This window comes from Tursiops truncatus, chromosome 6, assembly GCF_011762595.2.
Source record: "Tursiops truncatus isolate mTurTru1 chromosome 6, mTurTru1.mat.Y, whole genome shotgun sequence".
NCBI lineage: Eukaryota > Metazoa > Chordata > Mammalia > Artiodactyla > Delphinidae > Tursiops > Tursiops truncatus.
Genome location: NC_047039.1, coordinates 61,996,976 through 62,014,981, shown reverse-complemented (window position 1 = coordinate 62,014,981; position 18,006 = coordinate 61,996,976). Strand labels below are relative to the sequence as shown.

The following is an 18,006-nucleotide window of genomic DNA, read 5'->3' as shown; positions in this document are numbered from 1 at the left end:
ACTTCGGTATGCGTCTTCCTGGTTTTGAACTTTATAAATGGAATAATGTAACATGTATTCCTTCATGTTTGGCTTCTTTTTCCATGTAATGTTTGTGAGATTTATCAAGTTAATTGTACTTTGTTTTATTCACTAATGTATGGTATTCCTTATATAAATAGCTTGTAATTTCTTTATTTTACATTTGAAGGAAATGGGTTGTTTTCAGTTTGGTAAGATTATGAGTCACTTCTTAGATCAGAAAGATTTTTAAAAAGTTTCTTCTTTCATAATTTAAAGAACAGTTCCTCTACTTTATACACGTAATGACGTGTTCTGAGAATATGTAGGTATGTTTAACAGGCTACAATTAAAATGACAGTGGTGTAATGACATGTTAACATAAGTGCTTAGTGTTGTATTTGCAATTCATATTCCAAGTTTAGGATGATCACTTGGGGTATAAAATATTTATTTGCCCAAAGTGCATCCACAATTAATATGGCAACTGCTGACGGAAGGGTTCCAAATAATCAAATATCATTTTGCTGAGTAATCAATTTGCCAAATTATTTAGGAATCTTTGAAGTGTTGATATCTCTGCCTGTAAAATGGCACACAGTCCTAGATCAAACATAAGATGATTTTACAAAAATTTTTTTCAACTAACTAGCTTCTAGTGATTTGATTCAGAGCTTTTGAAGGAATTACAAATTGGTTTAGGCTTTTACAGAGTTCAGCAACATTTCCAAAAAAGTTTTGCCATGTATTGGCTTCCAGAAATGTGTATAGAGAATGTGTGTGTATGGGAAAAATAGGATGAATGCACAGAAAAATGCTCGAGGCATCATTAAGAATTATTTGTAATGGTAGAAACCATCAACCTTAAATCGTATGATCATTAGGTATAATCGTGAGAATATCTTAATTCATACAAGTATTTGTTGATTAAATAATATGCTAAGTACCATGCGACACCCTGGGAATTATGTAGTGATCAAGACTGAGAGGTTCCTGAGGTTTCAACTAGAGATGGTGACTTATAAGATCCTGAACTCACTTCCTCCCATGGACACCCGGAATCCACAGCTACAGACGGAACAAATTTCCTCTGAAAAACCCCTAAAGGCTGGCTGAGCAACTCCTATACGTTGGGTAAACAAGAAACAAAAACACATCAAAGCGGGTAGGAGAGGCTGGGACACAACCTCACCACAAACTTCACCCCCCCACACCCCACCCCTCCCCCAATTTCTCCCTGAAGAGCCAAGCCTTCCTACCCCACATTGGGCATCTCCACTTTTAAGACCTTCACCTTACAGACGAGCCCCCCCAAACATCTAGAACATTTGAAAACGAACAGGGCTCCAGTCCTGGAGACCCAAAAGGCTCTAGCAAAACTGAGAAGGGCTCTTAAAGGGCTGGAACGCCCGGACTCACCGCCCCAGGCTCCACGCAGACATGAAGTGAAGGAGGAAGCTCGTTTGCTTCTATTAAACGCGGCGTGTAGTTTAGCTCGCTCACCTGCGAGCCACCGGCATCCTTCCGTTGAGACAGCTTGGCGCCATCCCCTCGCCCCAGCCTGGCTCCAGCCACCGGCGCCATCTTTTTTTGTTGTTGTAAACTATAGGTCTTTCTATTTTCCTCTTGGCAGGTGCCCTCTTCCTCTCCCTTTGCTGCACTCCAGAGCCAGTATCGTCTGGAAGGAAGCGTTCACAGGTGTCTGGTGCCTCCGGTTCGGGGGGCCGCCGTCCAGGGAACTCTGCTCGGTCACGCGGCTCTGCAGGCCGGGGGGGTCTTGTGTTCCTGGTCCCCACAGGACTGGAACAATGGAGAGACAGTCGTGGCGGGCTACCACCCCCAGGACACTGCACAGACAGCTCACTGACACATACTCCCAGTCTTTTTGAGAAAGAGCCCGTTTGCTGGTCCAGGAGCTCTGGCCTGGGGCGCATCCTTCCAGCCTCAGAGAATGGAGGCTAGCGGTCCCGGGCTTTGCGCTCTCCCTATGCCTCCCTCCAGCTCACCAGCACCGCCCAGAAAGGAGCTTATACTCTTGTCTGGTGCCCTGGTTTCTGAGGTTGCCACCAGGGAACACCTCTTCATGGCCTGGCTCTAGTGGCCCACAGGACTGTAACCAACAGAGTTCTTACACACTCACCACCCACAGGACACAGGAAGAGGCAATAGATCCAGGAGCTCAGTCTCTCTGTGAAAGTGGCCCATTAGCTCATCATCCATCATAACTGCAACCTGAGGGGCAGGCATCTAGTTAAAGACCAAGAGGTCCCTGAAATCATGAAGTTTGGAATTATAAAGGGAAATGGACATTAAGGAAATATTCATCCAAATATTTATTTAGTGTTAAAAGTGGTTAGTGCTATACACATACACTTTCAGCACCTTGGGTTCTGAGAGTTCTTTATAGCTTTTGGTTACAAGTCCTTTATCAGATATATGTTTTGTAAACGTTTTCTCCCAGCTGGTGGTGTCAGAAACTTATTTTAGCCTGCTGGCAAACTAACAAGTGATCCTACCAGGGTGTTAAAGACACTGGCAGGACACACGAAGCTCCTGGGTTAGAGAAAAAGGACTTTGGAACTACATATTCACATCTGTTTCATTTGCTCCCCCAAACGCTCCAAGACCCTTGAGGGACATGGAAAGGCCCAGGTAGGTACTGCACACAGGGTGGATTTGTGTCACAGCTGAGAAACCCCAAGTTTAAATCCCCGATCACTTAAAGAGGCCTGATGGCAAAGCTACCCAACCTTTGCCCTGGTCAGGAAACAAGCATGCCCTTTGCCCCAGTGGGAGCCTTTATCTCTATCTTCCAAGGGTTTTTGTTACATATAGCTTTGAAAAAAATAGTCCAGAACAGAAGTGGTTAATGCATTTGCTCAAAACACATGCAAAAAAAAAATGAAAGACCCAAGGAAAATCACCTCCCAATACATGACTTGTCCTTTCCTTCTCCTAGCAGTGTCTATTGAGGAGCAGAAAATTTTTGATAAAGTCCAAATTAGCAATTTGTTTTTTAATAGATCATGCTTGGAGTCACATCTAAGAAAACTCTGTCTGATCCAAGATCTCAAAGGTTTTTCCTATTTTTTTTTAAACGTTTTATAGTTTTAGGTTTTATATATGGGTTTATGATGTTTAATTTTTATATATGGTGTAAGGTAAGGATCAAAGTTCATTTTTTTTAACATATAGACATTTAATCACTCTAGCACTATTTTTTGAAAGATCATACACTTTCTGCTGAATTGCCTTTGCTCATTTGTCAAAAATCAGTGGTCTGTAAATGTGTGGGTCCATTTCTGCACTCTTTATTCTGTTCCATTGATCCATTTGATAGATTCCGTTGATGTGTCTTGATGCCAATACCACACTGTCTTGATTACTGTAGTTTATAAGAGCCTTGAATTCAGGTACTGGTAGTTCTCCAACTTAGTTCTTCTTTTTCAAAGTTTTTTAGCTATCCTAGATCCATTGTATTTCCATATGAATTGTAAAGTCAGTTTGCCATTTTCTATTAAAAGCTTGATGGGGTTCTGATGAAGACTGTGTTGACTCTATAGACCAAATTGGGGAGAAAAAATATCTTAACAATATTGAGTCTTTTGCCTTATGAACACAGTAGATCTCTCCATTTATTTAAGTCTTTGATTTCCTTAGAAATGTTTTATAGTTTTTCAGTGTACAGGTCTTACACACCTTTCATCAGATTTATCACTATGTATTTCATAATTAGTTTTTCTTTCTTTCCCTATCTTTTTGCTTTCAGCTCTTCTTGAGTGTTTTTATCCAGACACACAGAGAGGTGTCACCTTTTAAAATTCCTTCTGACAATCTTTTACTTTTTGCGTTATATAGTGCACTTATATTTACTTTAATTACTAATATATTTTTGCACAGACAACTCAGACACAAATTCCCATGTTGCCAGTAATGCATGGGATACTTCCCAATCTCAGAGCTATCAATAAGCTGATGCAAAACCAGGAAGCTACTATGTCTAAGGTCCCTCAGCCTAAATCCTCTGCTTGCCACCCAGCCCCTGTAAGGGTAAGCAGACCCTGCCTCCTGGTCCAGTTGTTGCTTCCGAGAGAAGCAGACCAGAATCAGACCAAGTGCTCTCCTGCTCCCTTCCCCCAGTTTCAAAGTACATTATCCTCAGCAAAATGGCAGCCACTCTACTTATTATGGTGTTCCACACACAAAAAGTCTGCGTGTCAGCCAAATGACAAATTTCAACATGCATTACTTTTAGACCACGCTGAAGAAAAAATCTGGTGGACTGACTTGAATCAGCTAATGAAAACCAGTGACATTTCTCGGGTTGAGTTCAAGTCTTGAAATATCCAGATTCCAAAAGAAAAGGAAATAATATCAAGAACCTATGGGGGAAAGAATATTGTAATCAATAAGTAAAGGTACTAATTATAGGATATATTTGAAAGACCTCAGATTTCCAAGGGAAACCAAGTAGAAAAATAAGGTTAGAAACTGTGAACTCTATTTCTTTGTACAAAGTCTTAAATATCTCCCATGTGTGATGGCTGCAACATAAAAATGCCTAAATTGGCCAGATTCATTTTCTTTCTAGCATAGTATTGCATCTTATACTGGCTATAATTTTGTCTCTACATTGTATCTTATACTGGCTATAATTTTGTCTCTTCCTTTCATTTATTTATTAAATAACATTATTTGGTACATTTCTATGTTACTGAATTAAATGTCCATATAAATTAGAATGATTTTGGTGTTTTTGTGGGCTAACATGTCGATGTTTGTTTTAGAAGTAACTTTGTATTATGATATGAAAGCACCATGCTGGAGATTCCCAAATAATATTTTCTGCCTTTCATTTCTATCCTTTAAAGAAACCCAAATGAACTGGCTCTTCCATATTCTAGGAGGAGACCCTATGTATATTACGATTAAAAAAAAAAAAGGTCTACAAGGTAAAAAATGTTTCCAACTTGATTGTGGTGCTGTTTACGTGAATGTGTGTATTTGTCAAAACTCACAGAAATGTACACTAAAATGGATGAATTTTCCAGTATGTACATATATAATTCAAAGAAGAAAAAAAATTGGGGCAGGATATCTTCTTATGTATATTAAAATGAATTTAATAAGCTATTTCAATCTAAGCAAGGAACTTGGGTGCCAAATATCAATGTGAAGTGACACAAAACAAACACATTATGAACATCCAAAAATCTGGAATTTACAATGGGAATGTTGACAGCTTTTGAAATTAAACAGCACTCAATCACTAATTTTCTTGGAGGGTAAGATTTGTACCCTGCTGGGCTTATAATTTTGTTTTCTCTTTTTGTGCTGTTCATGTATAAATATTGCCAATTTCATTTGACACAAAAAAGGAAAACAACTTAATTTTGTTTCTAGGCTAGTGAATGACACAGAGACTACCCTCTAGATGAGACAGTGTAATATAAGCATCCTGGCAATGATTTGCGGGGTGGGGTGGGGTGGGTGGGAATCAAGCCATTTCGAATGTATTTGTAACAAGGAAACAAATTTATTGATTTTAAAAGACAAGACACCATTTTGTTTTGAAAAACACAAGAAAGCTAGCCTGAGTTCAAGTCTGAAATATTCAGAAAAATCCTACTAATATCTTTAGTATGTTCCAGTCATTTGTTTAAACAACACACTAAAAGTTAATATATATTTTTATAATTATAAAAGTTCCCCAGTTATTGTACAGTACACAATACAAATCGCCCACAAACTATTATTTAGCTCCTGCCAATTTTGAGAGGACATGATATACTAAAAGATTTAGCATTTCTCACAAAAATCACATCAGGAAATACGTATTTACAAAACCAAATACATTATACAAAAAACCATCACATGTTATTCGGTAAAGATGTTTTTAAATAATTAAAAAGTTTATTCAACTGTAGTCCAAAAACTGGAAAAGAACATTACATTATCTCACACATACAATCTCTACAAAAGTTGCTTACCTCATTTACATAATATATTCAGTCGATTGTAAAATAAATGTTCAAATATCTCCTAGTGTTACTATGTTTCTGTGCTTGTGGGACTGAATAATGTAATCTGCCACTTACTAAGTGAAATTTAAATGATGGCACTTAAAAAAAAATACAGTATTTTAAAAAAACACAATGAAAGAAGTTTTACCTAGAAGGTACGAAAGCCCTGAGTGATAGTAGAATTACTGATTGGTAAGCACTACAATTAACCTAATTAAAAGTTTAACACCCCAGGCACAAATTTCCAAGTTTTCTCAAGGCACTCACTTATAGTTTCTGTAACCAATGCACTGGTCACCACCATAGGTCCCAATTGATGATGGAGATGAGTATAGAAAAAAATTTGCTTTGGTACAAAAGATGCTTTTTAAACGAATAAAATTCAATACCTCCTTTATTGGTCATTTAAAATCGTGTTTAGCAGGTTAAAACAAGGCAATTATTTGTTCAAAAGTATTAATTCATTGAAGGAAAAATTTACTTGGTAATCAACTGTCAATGGGAGTTTTCACTTTTTCTTTCCTCCCCAGAATCATAATTCCTCTAATAAAGATTTGTTGTCCTCATTATTGAGCTAAACAATTCTTACCAAAGATTTCATTACTCAGGGCTTCCAATCCCAACATCATAATTTATTTAAAAAAACAAAGGAAAGAGGTGGTGGTGGGGTGGGGGGAGGGAAGGATCAAATACCAGAACCAAATAAGAGACAAAATACATTTTTGAAAATAGGACATATTACCAATTACTTCAAACCAAAGGAAACAAAAATCCTAGGCAGTCACTTTGTAAGTGGCTTTTACTATTTAAGTAAAATTGGTAAACTAAACTCAGGTCTACTGGCACATAAAATCACTAGCAGCAATGATCAAGGCATGCAAACTGAGAAGCATTTACAGTAAATCATCATGAAGAATTCAAAAGAAGAGAGTTAAATTAAAACCCTTTGAGTATTGCATGTTAACACATGAGTAATTTGCATGGTTTGACTTCCTAAACTGCCTAAAAAAGCAATGTTTACGGCAAACTTGCACTATGCTATGGATGTCCTTTCACCAGACATCGGAATAGGTTACACTCTTTATGAGCGCCCGGCTAGGGCAGCGCAAGCACATCTGCAGACGACACTGCTCTCATGTTCCCTCTCACAGGGGACAAAGGGGGCCCAGTGCACGCAGAGAGGCCCTTGAGCAAAGTCAGCAATTGTGTAAGCAGACTGGCATTTACAGATATCAGAAGCAGTAGTCATAGCATCTCCTGACAGATGAGCTTAAAATCAAGTGCTTTGCTCTCCATTCTATCTATATATAATTTTTTGACAAAGTATTAAAGTTTTGGAGCATAGATAAAATTATGCCCTATATGAAATTCCCAAACAATATTTTATGAGAGATCTAACTCCAAATAGCTTACCTGCCCCATAGTTCAGTTTTTCTTTATCCACTTGAACTTGTTTCTTCCTAAGGCTTCACTTACAATTGTACTTTCTAAAGCTAAATAAACGAGATCTTTTGTTCTGTTTGGGGAGAAAAAAAAAAAAAAGAAAGAAATGTAACCCTTTCTTTATCATACCTTTTAAAGGCAATCTAGGTACTTTCAATGTGCAGAGATCAGTTACAACATAGGTCTACAGGCCCATGTATTTGTCCTCCTTTTCTAGAGTCATGATGTGATGCTAGAAAAGTTGATTTTTTTTCTGTAAACAGTACACTTACTTAGATGGCAGTGAATATTTGGGAATAAATATATCAAGCCCTCTTGAAGAAAATTAAGAGTTGTATATAAAATGCAAGTGTTCAGCGTGGAAACACTTTCTCTTCCTACCCCCCCCTTTAAAAAACAGCATAATTAGACATTTGGATATAGAGTATATTTTACCGGTCTAAGTCTAAATAAATGATCTGAAAGGCTTTTGTCCCCCATTGTATATCTTACAATGCTCAAAGGGTTAATACAAGGCATTACATCAAAGGGGTTTTCTAATACTAGAACTAAGCACTGAATTAATGCTTCTATTCCAGTTTTAAAAAAATCACCAAAGTTGCAGAAATACTAGGATTCCATTAATTGATTTGTTCTAACCATACACATGGAGGTTGATCTGATCTAGTGACAAGCCTAATTTTCAATAGCACTGCATGTCAACCCCTCTCCCCCATGTTCTGGTGTGATTCATACAAATCACAAGTTCTAACTTCAATTTTTTGATGATTGCTATTTTCTCACCAAGAATTTGGGGGAGGGGAGGTTATAACAAAGGTCAATTTGTTGTATATAACCACTGCCTCAAATTGCACACAAAGGTGACTTGCCAGTTTTTTACTTTCTACTTGTGTCCACACAGGGAGGACCAACATCACAGTGACCCACATTTTTTTCTTTTACACTAATATTTCAAGCACAGCATTATTTTAGATGTTTCGAATATATCATCTGAAGAATTTTTCAAATTTGAAAATGCATCACGTTTAGCACTTCTAGAGAGTGCGTTCATGTAAAAAGGTTCATGATTACGGTAATGAAACCGTATTCAGTCCTGAATGACTTTAACTGCATTCTACAAGAACGTGTTCCTTTTCACTCGTCTACTACAAATCAAAGGCAGTCAATGTTGCACACTACTAATTTTAGGTATGCAGTGTTAAAAATCATTTTCTAAAATTTACTTTTGTTTTTCAAGTACACCATCTAAAGAGAGGTGCATGAACCGTGCTATACAGTACAAGAAAAAGCACAAAAAGGAAAGCAGATTTCTGTAAAGGCAGTAAGACTTATACAGTCAGTCCAAGCGTAGTTTGGATGAGAATCCTGAAAAAGTGACCAGCCACTTGATATCCAAAGAAAAAATTTAAAGTTGGGCCCTGTGTTCCAAGGACATGGTTCATCCATTTCGCCCCATTGTTCACTGGCTTTGTGAATGCCAATCTTTTGGGTATGATTCTCAAAGTGTATGTGAAGATCAAACTATACCCATGATACTCAATCCTATTACACAGAAATATCTTTCTTGAAACTTAAAAGTAGCCAACATGCCTTCCTCACATTTTTCCTCACAGAAAGCATAGCACTAGGTCTACATAGATATTTTCCATGACTAGTGTTTAATTACAGTGTCAAGAAATATTAAGAAGTCCTTAAAATGTGTACTTGCCACTTGTCAATAAATCTACTCTGAGAATGTTAGTGTCATAATATTATTTAGAAAAGTCAGTTTCAGTGAACAGAAAAAATGAAAATAAAATGTTCAATACATGTTTGCTCCAATTTGCTCAATTGTATAAATTATGATGTTTTTATTTTCTAATATACTTCACAATTTAAATTTGAAATTGCTTAAGATGTGTGTGTGTGAGATCTTGTATATATATGTGTGTGTGTGTCTTACTGTGGATTACAGATAACTGGAAATAGCAGAGATCATAGATGTTATTTTGTCTATTGATCAGAACTACCTACCCTAGTCACAAAGAATTAATGTTCCTAACTGTGCTCGTGAAAGACATTAGAATATTTTTAGTGAGACAAGTTAACAATATTTAATTCCTCTAATCTGTCCTAATTTAGAACAAACCATGAACAATTGGAAGAAATGTTGAATCCTGTAGGGTGCCCAATCCCTAACTTTCATCAATCTAAATTTGCCATTATCAGATTCCTCTAATGAGACAAATATATCCAACATTAAATTAAACAATGATAATAAATACATTTAAAATCATTCAATAAACAAGATGAAACCAGTAAATACATTTGGTCCAACACAGATATAATAAAGTTCTGGGGGTTGTGAATGGGGAAGTGAAAAAATTCAGAAAGGAGCATCAAAATGAAGCATTTTTTTTCCTTTTTAGATTTTAATTTTACCTGTAAACCTTTCCTAATGCACGATGAAGTAGATACACAGTCTTTGCAGCTTTAAGGTGTTTGTTTGCGTTTGTGTGTGTGATAGTGCAAATTCATTGCCTTTAGGGGAGGAAAAAGGGGAATGATCATTTAAATGACATTTAAATGAAGGTGATGCTAGGATGCTAGTGAAGACTTTCAAACATGTGAGTGAGTTGTATGATACAAAATTTGAATCGATTTTAAAAATTATATATGAATGATTTAAAGTTTACTTAAGAAGCTTTGTTGATCTTAGTTATTTGAGTAGTCTAAGGCAATCAAGTAACAACAGTTGAAATGTACTGCATGTTACCCAATAAGCCATTTGGTATTTTCAACTGTACAGACTGGCTCACCCTCTCCTTTCCACCCCCCCGCCCCCGCCCTCCCCACCCTAATAAAACTGGAAAGATAAACGTCTTGAGTGTAATATAGGCCTCATTAATAATCTGTAAATCATTTTGTGCTTTCCCTTTTTTTGGCTCTATGTATTTGTGTATTATTTATTTTTGCTAATTAGCTTTTTTAGAACTATTTAAATAAATGGATGTGCCTGTTTTTGTTGTTGTTGGTTAATAATTTGAGAGCTTAAAAGAACCTTGCTTTTCACGTAAATTAAAGTAGGGATGGGTGTTATCCTCTCTGGGATCTCACCTTCTGACTTGGTAGCTGACTCCTGCCCACGGACACTCGCGCGTGCATGTGGGCACACAGACACTGAGACACACAGAGAAACATTTAGACTGAAAAGATGCACTTCAATAAGTACCTGCTTATTGTGTTAATTTTCTTAAGTTATAACTAGATAAGAATGGTCTAAAATATATATGATTTTCTGTAACAAAGTTGGTAATTAAAACTAGCCTGCTATTTCACAATAGCAATCTGATCCTTAATCCTTAAGCAATGTGATTTGTAATCAAGTAATATTCAGCTCTAGGAACAAAAATAAATTCACGGTCACTCAAAGAGGGGAAGTGATTTTTGTCTTTTCATTTTGCTTTGTTTGCCCTAAATTTCCTTTGAAGAACATGTTACCTGTCCTTACTTCGGGAATCTGAAAATGACAGGCACACCTTGTCAAATGGATTGAAGAGGAATTCACATGAACAAAATAAGCCTTACTAAACCTTAGCTTCAGTTCTGTTTTAAGGCACCATGTAATAGCCGAGGTACGATGATCCCTGATGTACATTCTTCAACGGCACTGGTCCATCCAGCCACCTATCCAAATCCTACAGAATTGGGGATAAGCAACAGTGCGGTGTGCCAGTTACACTGCCTTCAGGTTCTGTTTAAAATTTAAATCCACATACTTTAGAAACCAGGAAATATTTTTGAAGGAAATAACGATATGCAGGTTGCTACATTCCTTGCATTCCATAAATTTTCTTTTATAATAGCAGCATATTGAACTACTATTAGGAAAAAGACCTGGAATAAAAGAAAGTCATTCAAATGGAATGGTTTCCTGTATGTCCAGCTCAGCATAAGTAGCATGTACACTTAAAAAAAAAAAAGTCAAGTCATTTTTTTCAGCTTCAGTATCTAACTATAACAGCCCCACTCAACAGCAGAATGCATCTGTGCAGTGGTCCCAAATACAGAATCAGTAGTCTTTAAACAGAGGAATTGGTATGCAAATAACAGTTAAAATTCAATGTTTAACGGAAGCTTGCATTAACATGGTTTAATAATTATGTACACAAATTATGTACATATTAGCATAATCTCTTGCAATTCTGTCATTTACTCTGAACTGATAAATGCACAGCTCAACTTTTCTTCAGAGAAAAATAGATGACCTTCCCAACCCTCTAGCACTATAATAAAAATGCTCTGTATTCTCTCTCCATACTCCAAAATGTTATGAAAATAGTGTCTTGTGGTTCTGTCCAATGAAAAGCACCTTTCAAAAGCAAATTTGATGCATCTGCTGCCCAGTGGGCATGCCTCCAGTGTAAATCAAAGAAAATCATTTCTTTTGATATTTCACAGAAGTGCATCTAATTAAAAACTTACACATGAAATCATACACCAAGACTAACAATCAACAATAAAATATTTTAAGCTACAAAAAATGTAAATTATTTTTTAATTATAAGAAAACAAAAACATTGACATTAAGTGTTGTAAAAATCCTTCTTGACACCCAAAACTAAGGGGAAAAAAACTCATCATTAAGAAGCAAATAATTTGTTTACATTAAAAAAAAAAAAAAAAAGACCTGGCAAAATACATACACCCATTCCATTTCACAACTCCAAAAAGGTAATGTTCAGCACAGAGAATTTGACAACCGTTGACCTTCAGGCTTATTAAAATTTCAACTTAAGCCCAATATCAACAGGGTTAATGTTAGCTGGAAAAATACGTTTTAATATTCTTTAGACTGCAGTGTAGGTATTTCCTGTAGCGCTGCACTGTCTGATAGTCTGAGTACTCGTGACGATGTGCTCGCTGTGAATTGGATTCAGGAGGCTTGGCTGCACGCCACTCTCGAGGACAGGCTGCATACAGCCTACCGGAAATGCCTGGTTCAGCTCGGTTTTCTCTCTTTTGGCTTGAGGTTCTGAAGAGTCATCTAATTCCTCATCCATTTCACTCTCCACTTCACTGCCTTCATCTGCACAAACAAATAATACCAAGACTATTACCAGAAGACAAACTGGGAAAGAGCAACCAACAAATGCTTTAGGAACACTTTAATATAGTACATTGAGAAAGCAACTCCTTAGCGCTTCTTGGGGGACAAAGCTTGTGGGTTGTCCTTTCAACAGATTTTACCTGTGTCAGTGCTCTATTCTTTTAAACACAGCGAAGGTAATTTATTCTTGGGTTTGTGATTGATATCTTTAATAGGTCTTTTAAGAAGACCTTTGGAGTTCCCTAAAGTTTTTACATTAACTAGTGGCATAATTTGTGTCATTATAAAGTAGTCACTTGTGTACACTACGCTGGCTTTGGGGAATGTATTGCGCTGAAAAATGCTAACTATGAAAAAAACAAAAGGAAGAAAGAAAGAAAAAAATTTGTTTTTCCTCTGAAATTCTACATCTGATATAAATTTTATCTGTGCTGATGTTAATGTAGGTGAGACCTATGTTGAATCACGAAATAACTATAGCATGCATAAGCAGGGGCTGCTTACAGACCTTCTGTGCACATGAATGTTGTAGATCACAATATTAATCAGACCTTTAACTTTTATTACAAAATGAAGACTGAGGCAGTAGTATCAGATTAAAAATGCACAGTGAATTTCCATTCCTAGCAACACTGATACTCTCTGTTAACAGCTAGTATTCATTTCTGGAAATCAGGTGTATAAATAGTCACTGTTACTTCCAAATTTTAATACATTTTATATTAACTAAAACATCATTATAATGGAATACTATTTAATTTTTTCCAGCATGCACTGTTAAAATTCAAAAGCACAGCATAGAGAGAAAATGCTCTCACACAGCTTTACTACTGTGTAAGATTCTCCTCAGAGGAGTGGAGAGAATACCTCTTCATAAGCGCTAATTTTTAAACAGCTAGGGATATATTTCTGCCTCAAAAATCTTTTCACTGGGAATTCCCTGGTGGTCCAGTGGTTAGGACTCTGTGCTTTCACTTCTGGGCCTGGTTTCGATCCCTGGTCAGGGAACTAAGATCCCACAAGCCACGTGGCACAGGCAAAAAAAAAAAAGAAGTCTTTTTACTTCATCCTCGACATGTTTTATTGTTTACCGAAAAAGCCTCCACACATAATTACACCAAAACCTCATCTATAAATAAAAGATATCTACACTTATTCTTATATTTCTGACTTATTATGGTGACTTTTGTATTAACAGAATCAGATCTCCATTATATTCTATGGCATGTCACATGCAAAGAGTGTGTAACAAGTTACTGCAATGTCAGCTGGACTCTGTCTAAGAGGTGTTGAGTCTAGTTTTACCATTTGGGGCACACCTGCAGCAGTTCTGCTAATACAGTTCTCGGCGTAAATGGGCTCCCTGACGTTGCTTCTCTTATTATCAATTGGTGCAAAGATGGTTCCAGAGAAAAGTGGTGAGGAATAATAGGGCCTCCATATAAGGTGCAGGTTGTACAGTTGTGCAGTTGCCGGGAGCAACGTCTTCTGGGAAGGTTGTGTGATTAAAAAGATTGAGATTAGATACACTGACTAGAAATGGTGTCTGTGATGCATTGAATGATAAACAGAAGAAGTTCTCTGGGACGAGGTAAGCTGTTTTGGCCACCTGCTTTATCCGGTTACCGTTCGCCTCTGGTAAAGGACTTGAGGATAGCATTACAGTTTGTCCGAACAAGCACATTCGAAGGGCTGGTGAGCTGCCGGAAAGGGCTACGTTTGGTAGACATTTGCTTCATTAAGAGGATATAATCAAAATATGCTTGTATGACACTTTTGCATTTTTTTTTTGCATTTGTTTTCATATGAACAAACAAAAGGTCTGGAAGGATCCTCACACTAAATTCTTAATGGTGGTAGTCTCTCTGGCTTTTGACTATGAAGTTTTTACTTTCTGTAATTTCTAATTCTCTGCATTATTTGAAATCTTTATACATAACTAATGTTACTTTTATTATCCAGAAAAAAATCAAACTCTCATTTTGTGGAAAAAGCCCCCCAAAATTTCTTAAAGATTTCACATTCAAACCTTAGGTTCTGAATATGCTAGTTTGGTTAATTCTCAAGAAGCATCCAGTCTAGAGGTGAATGGGACCAGCAGAGCCACCCGAGGAAGGTGAGGGCAAGTCACACTGCTCCTTGGCTCCCTCTCTACCAACTTTTCTGTGACTGAGAAATAGTGTCAAAGTAATAAAAGAGGCAGCAGTAAAAGAAAAAAAAAAATCATTTCAAGCAGGCAGGCAAGTGGAGAGAGAATGGGATGTCCTTTCATCTACCCTGCTGTGGACGGAAAAGGCAATGGGGAGATGGACAGAACAAACTCCAGTGCTCCAGGCCACGCTGCTTCAGGTCCACTTGTGAGTGACAGGGTTCCTCTGGATAGGCTACAAAGCAATCACAAAAGCAAGCCCTTTCTCTAGTTCCCACAGACATTTTATGCTCCTATAGAGACTCAAAAGACATTTCCTGGGAACCTACTTGAAGTTATGGGAATTTGGTACACAAAAACTAAAACTAGGTGCTGCTGGAGTTTACCAAAGACTTTGGTTCAACGCTTGACAAGGAAGACTGGCTGCCATTCAGTGTTTGGCCCAGGAGCAACATTCCTACTACACCTCCGGACACCCTGGGATGAAATCCCCAAATTTGAATTATGAGGCTTTGGTGTCAGTGCATCATCGGGGTTGCCTTATATGTTGGGCCTGCATTTCAACAGCCACTTTTCCTGCTCTGAATTTACAAACTGGCCTCATCATTGATTTGCCTCTCTGATGTTTCTTTGGTTAATCCTATAGAGTATATATTTGCAACAATGATGTTTTGGGGCTATCATTCTCTACTTTTCCTGTTTTGCTATTATGCATGTTGCTAAAACAGGAATTAACGCGTACACAGTTGATAAATAGTGATAGGAGTTTAAAGTGGGAGTGATGTTGATTCACACAGGACTTTCCCCGGCATGTGAATGTCTTCCATCACCAAGGAGGCACGGAAGCTGAACACGGAGTACCCTAGTACAGGACGCTGCAGAGAACAGTGTGGCACCTCGTGTGTGGATTCCCCACGTGCTTCCTCATGCCTCAGTTTCCCCACTGGCTCTGGCTCTGTCCTGGAAGGGATAATGGTGTAGTTCTCCCCAGTCTATGGACACTTTCTCCCTGACTCCAAAACTCAATTCCTTGAAACCTCAAGAAATCTTCACTTTTTTTGTTTTTGTTTTTTGAAGAAAGGTATATATTTTCTGCAGTGCTTATTTATTAGAAATTTTACATTAAAAAAAGAAAAACAACAACTGAGCTGGTATTTTTTTCAGAATTGTTTCTCTTTGTGTGCACTCTATTCCAACCTCATTTTCCTTCGAGCCCTGTACCTTTTACTCTGTGGTTTTATAGGTCGTGAGTTTCTTCAGAATTATATATTGTGTTGTCACATTAGAGTGGCAATGCTGATATGAAAATTTAAAAGTATACATGTTATCCTTTTCATCTACCCCAATACTGATCTTGCTTTTATAGTAAACTTCATTGTTATCTCTGAGTTCTTTTTCCACTGAAAAGTGTGAATTGGTGACTTGAGTACGCTGAGGAATCTTTTTCTTGCCGGGTGGGCCTTAAATAAAAATATTTGACCCAATTTTATCACTTTTTTCAGAACTCTGGCGAAAGCCAGAAATAATTTCTGGTTACTTGTACTTAATTGCAGGCAAAAAAAATCAAGAAGAGTTTAAACTGTATTTAAATTCAATTCTTGCACTTAATATATGTAACATAAAGAAAGCATAGAAATGGAGAAATAAAAAAGATTCCAAAAGACTTAACTATCATATTCATCAAGGATTGTATGCCATTTCCACAAAATAAAAGTGCTATACACATACACGTTTTCCTCTATGAGAATTTCTTACTCAAAAAAAGTCCCTAAAAATGTACATTATTTTCAATTCTTACCTTTATCCAGATTTCCAGGAGACACAGCATTTAAATCACCAAACTGCAAAACAATAGTCATTTGTGCAACAGTTACTACCAAGCAGAATAAAATAATATTCTCAGAGACTGCAGTAAAAATACCACACTACGACTTTTTAAAACTGTAAACTAGCGACCATTTTGATCTCTAACTACACAGGTCACCTAATTTTCCAATCAAACCTGTCAAAATTGAACAGTTTAAACTGTGTCACAATTTAGCTGTCTTAGCCTTTTTGCAAAAGGATAACAATTTTCTGTCTTCCATGCTCCATTTTACTTTTTATTATTTGAACTCAGCAGTGAAGCAATAGGGGCCTGGCTGACCTGGATGAAGATGGATGTGGTAGAATAAATTTGGAAAAGCTCTGACGAAGCAGGATGCATCAGCTCCACCCCCATTAACTGTACGTGAGTCCACCCGGAGTCTACACTATAGAAACATGGTCCAGCCACTTGGTTGAACTCTGTTTTTTTGAGTTTTTATTTGTAGAAATGAAAAACATAATAGGAGCCCCAACACTGAGAGTATTTATGTTTACAAAATCTTTGAGACTTCTCTTCTTGTAATTGATCTTCTTATTTACTAAGATAACAGGGTCCCAAATTAAAAAAGAAATGCATCTGATTGTTATTAGTGCAACAAAAAAGGTATTAAAACAATATGGAACAATTAATAACCTTCAGCTTAGACTTTACTTGCTACCTTAGTTCAAAAGCTTGATATTTTTACAGTGAAAAAATATATTTTAAGAGTCTCAGGGTGAACATAAATAAAAAATTGAAGAGCAGAGGTAACGAAGCTAATTGGAAAAAGGTGAAGTGAAACCTCATAGCACCTGCTTTTTAAATGGTAAACATTACTTTTTTTTTTAAAGCTGAAGATTCAGAATAAGTCATTATTAGAAATTCGGGTTTCTCAAAAAGCTTAGAAAGGGTGAGAGAGAAATTCTACTTACATTCGGAAGTTTGCTTATAAAGAGTTCCATGATAGGAGTATTTTTTTCATCTACAACATATGTCTATAAAGTAATAAAACTGATCTTATTTTGCAAACATACACACACATAATTTCTTTTTTTATCTAAACATGAGTTGTTCTTCATAGTAGCTACCTTGGGAGCTTATACATTTATTCCAAGGTTCAAGATTCTGGAATTCCTCTTTGACAACCAATTTCAAGAGTTAGTTTATGTATCATTCAAGAAAGCCCATCTTGTTGTTTTACATCAAACTGTGACTCCAAACACGCCACATTTTATTCATTGTACTTGGTCCTGAGATGATTTCTGATTACTTACCAAATTTAAATGCATCTCTGCCACAATTCAGGATATTTAAAATAATGTGTCATTTTACTCTTTATTATTTCTTAGCAGTTCAGAGGCAGTTTAAAAAGAGGCATTCCACATCACTTTAAGCCATGGCAGTATTACTGAACCAATGTGTAGCCTCCCGAGGTGACTGCCTTGAAGGGGACAAG

General features: G+C 36.9%; 1 protein-coding gene across 2 annotated transcripts in view; it reads right to left on the bottom strand.

The window, feature by feature from the left end:
* Positions 1 to 11,986: 11,986 nt before the first annotated feature.
* Positions 11,987 to 18,006, bottom strand: part of RFX3 (regulatory factor X3) — a 292,829-nt gene continuing 286,809 nt past the window's right edge. For both annotated transcript variants that reach the window (XM_073806161.1, XM_073806160.1), the window contains 3 exons: positions 17,483 to 17,545; positions 16,503 to 16,545; positions 11,987 to 12,534 (listed from right to left, as the gene is read on the bottom strand). In XM_073806161.1, the coding sequence (XP_073662262.1) occupies positions 12,296 to 12,534; positions 16,503 to 16,545; positions 17,483 to 17,545 (345 nt within the window). In that variant the 3' untranslated portion in view covers positions 11,987 to 12,295. The remainder of the gene's footprint in view (positions 12,535 to 16,502; positions 16,546 to 17,482; positions 17,546 to 18,006) is intronic.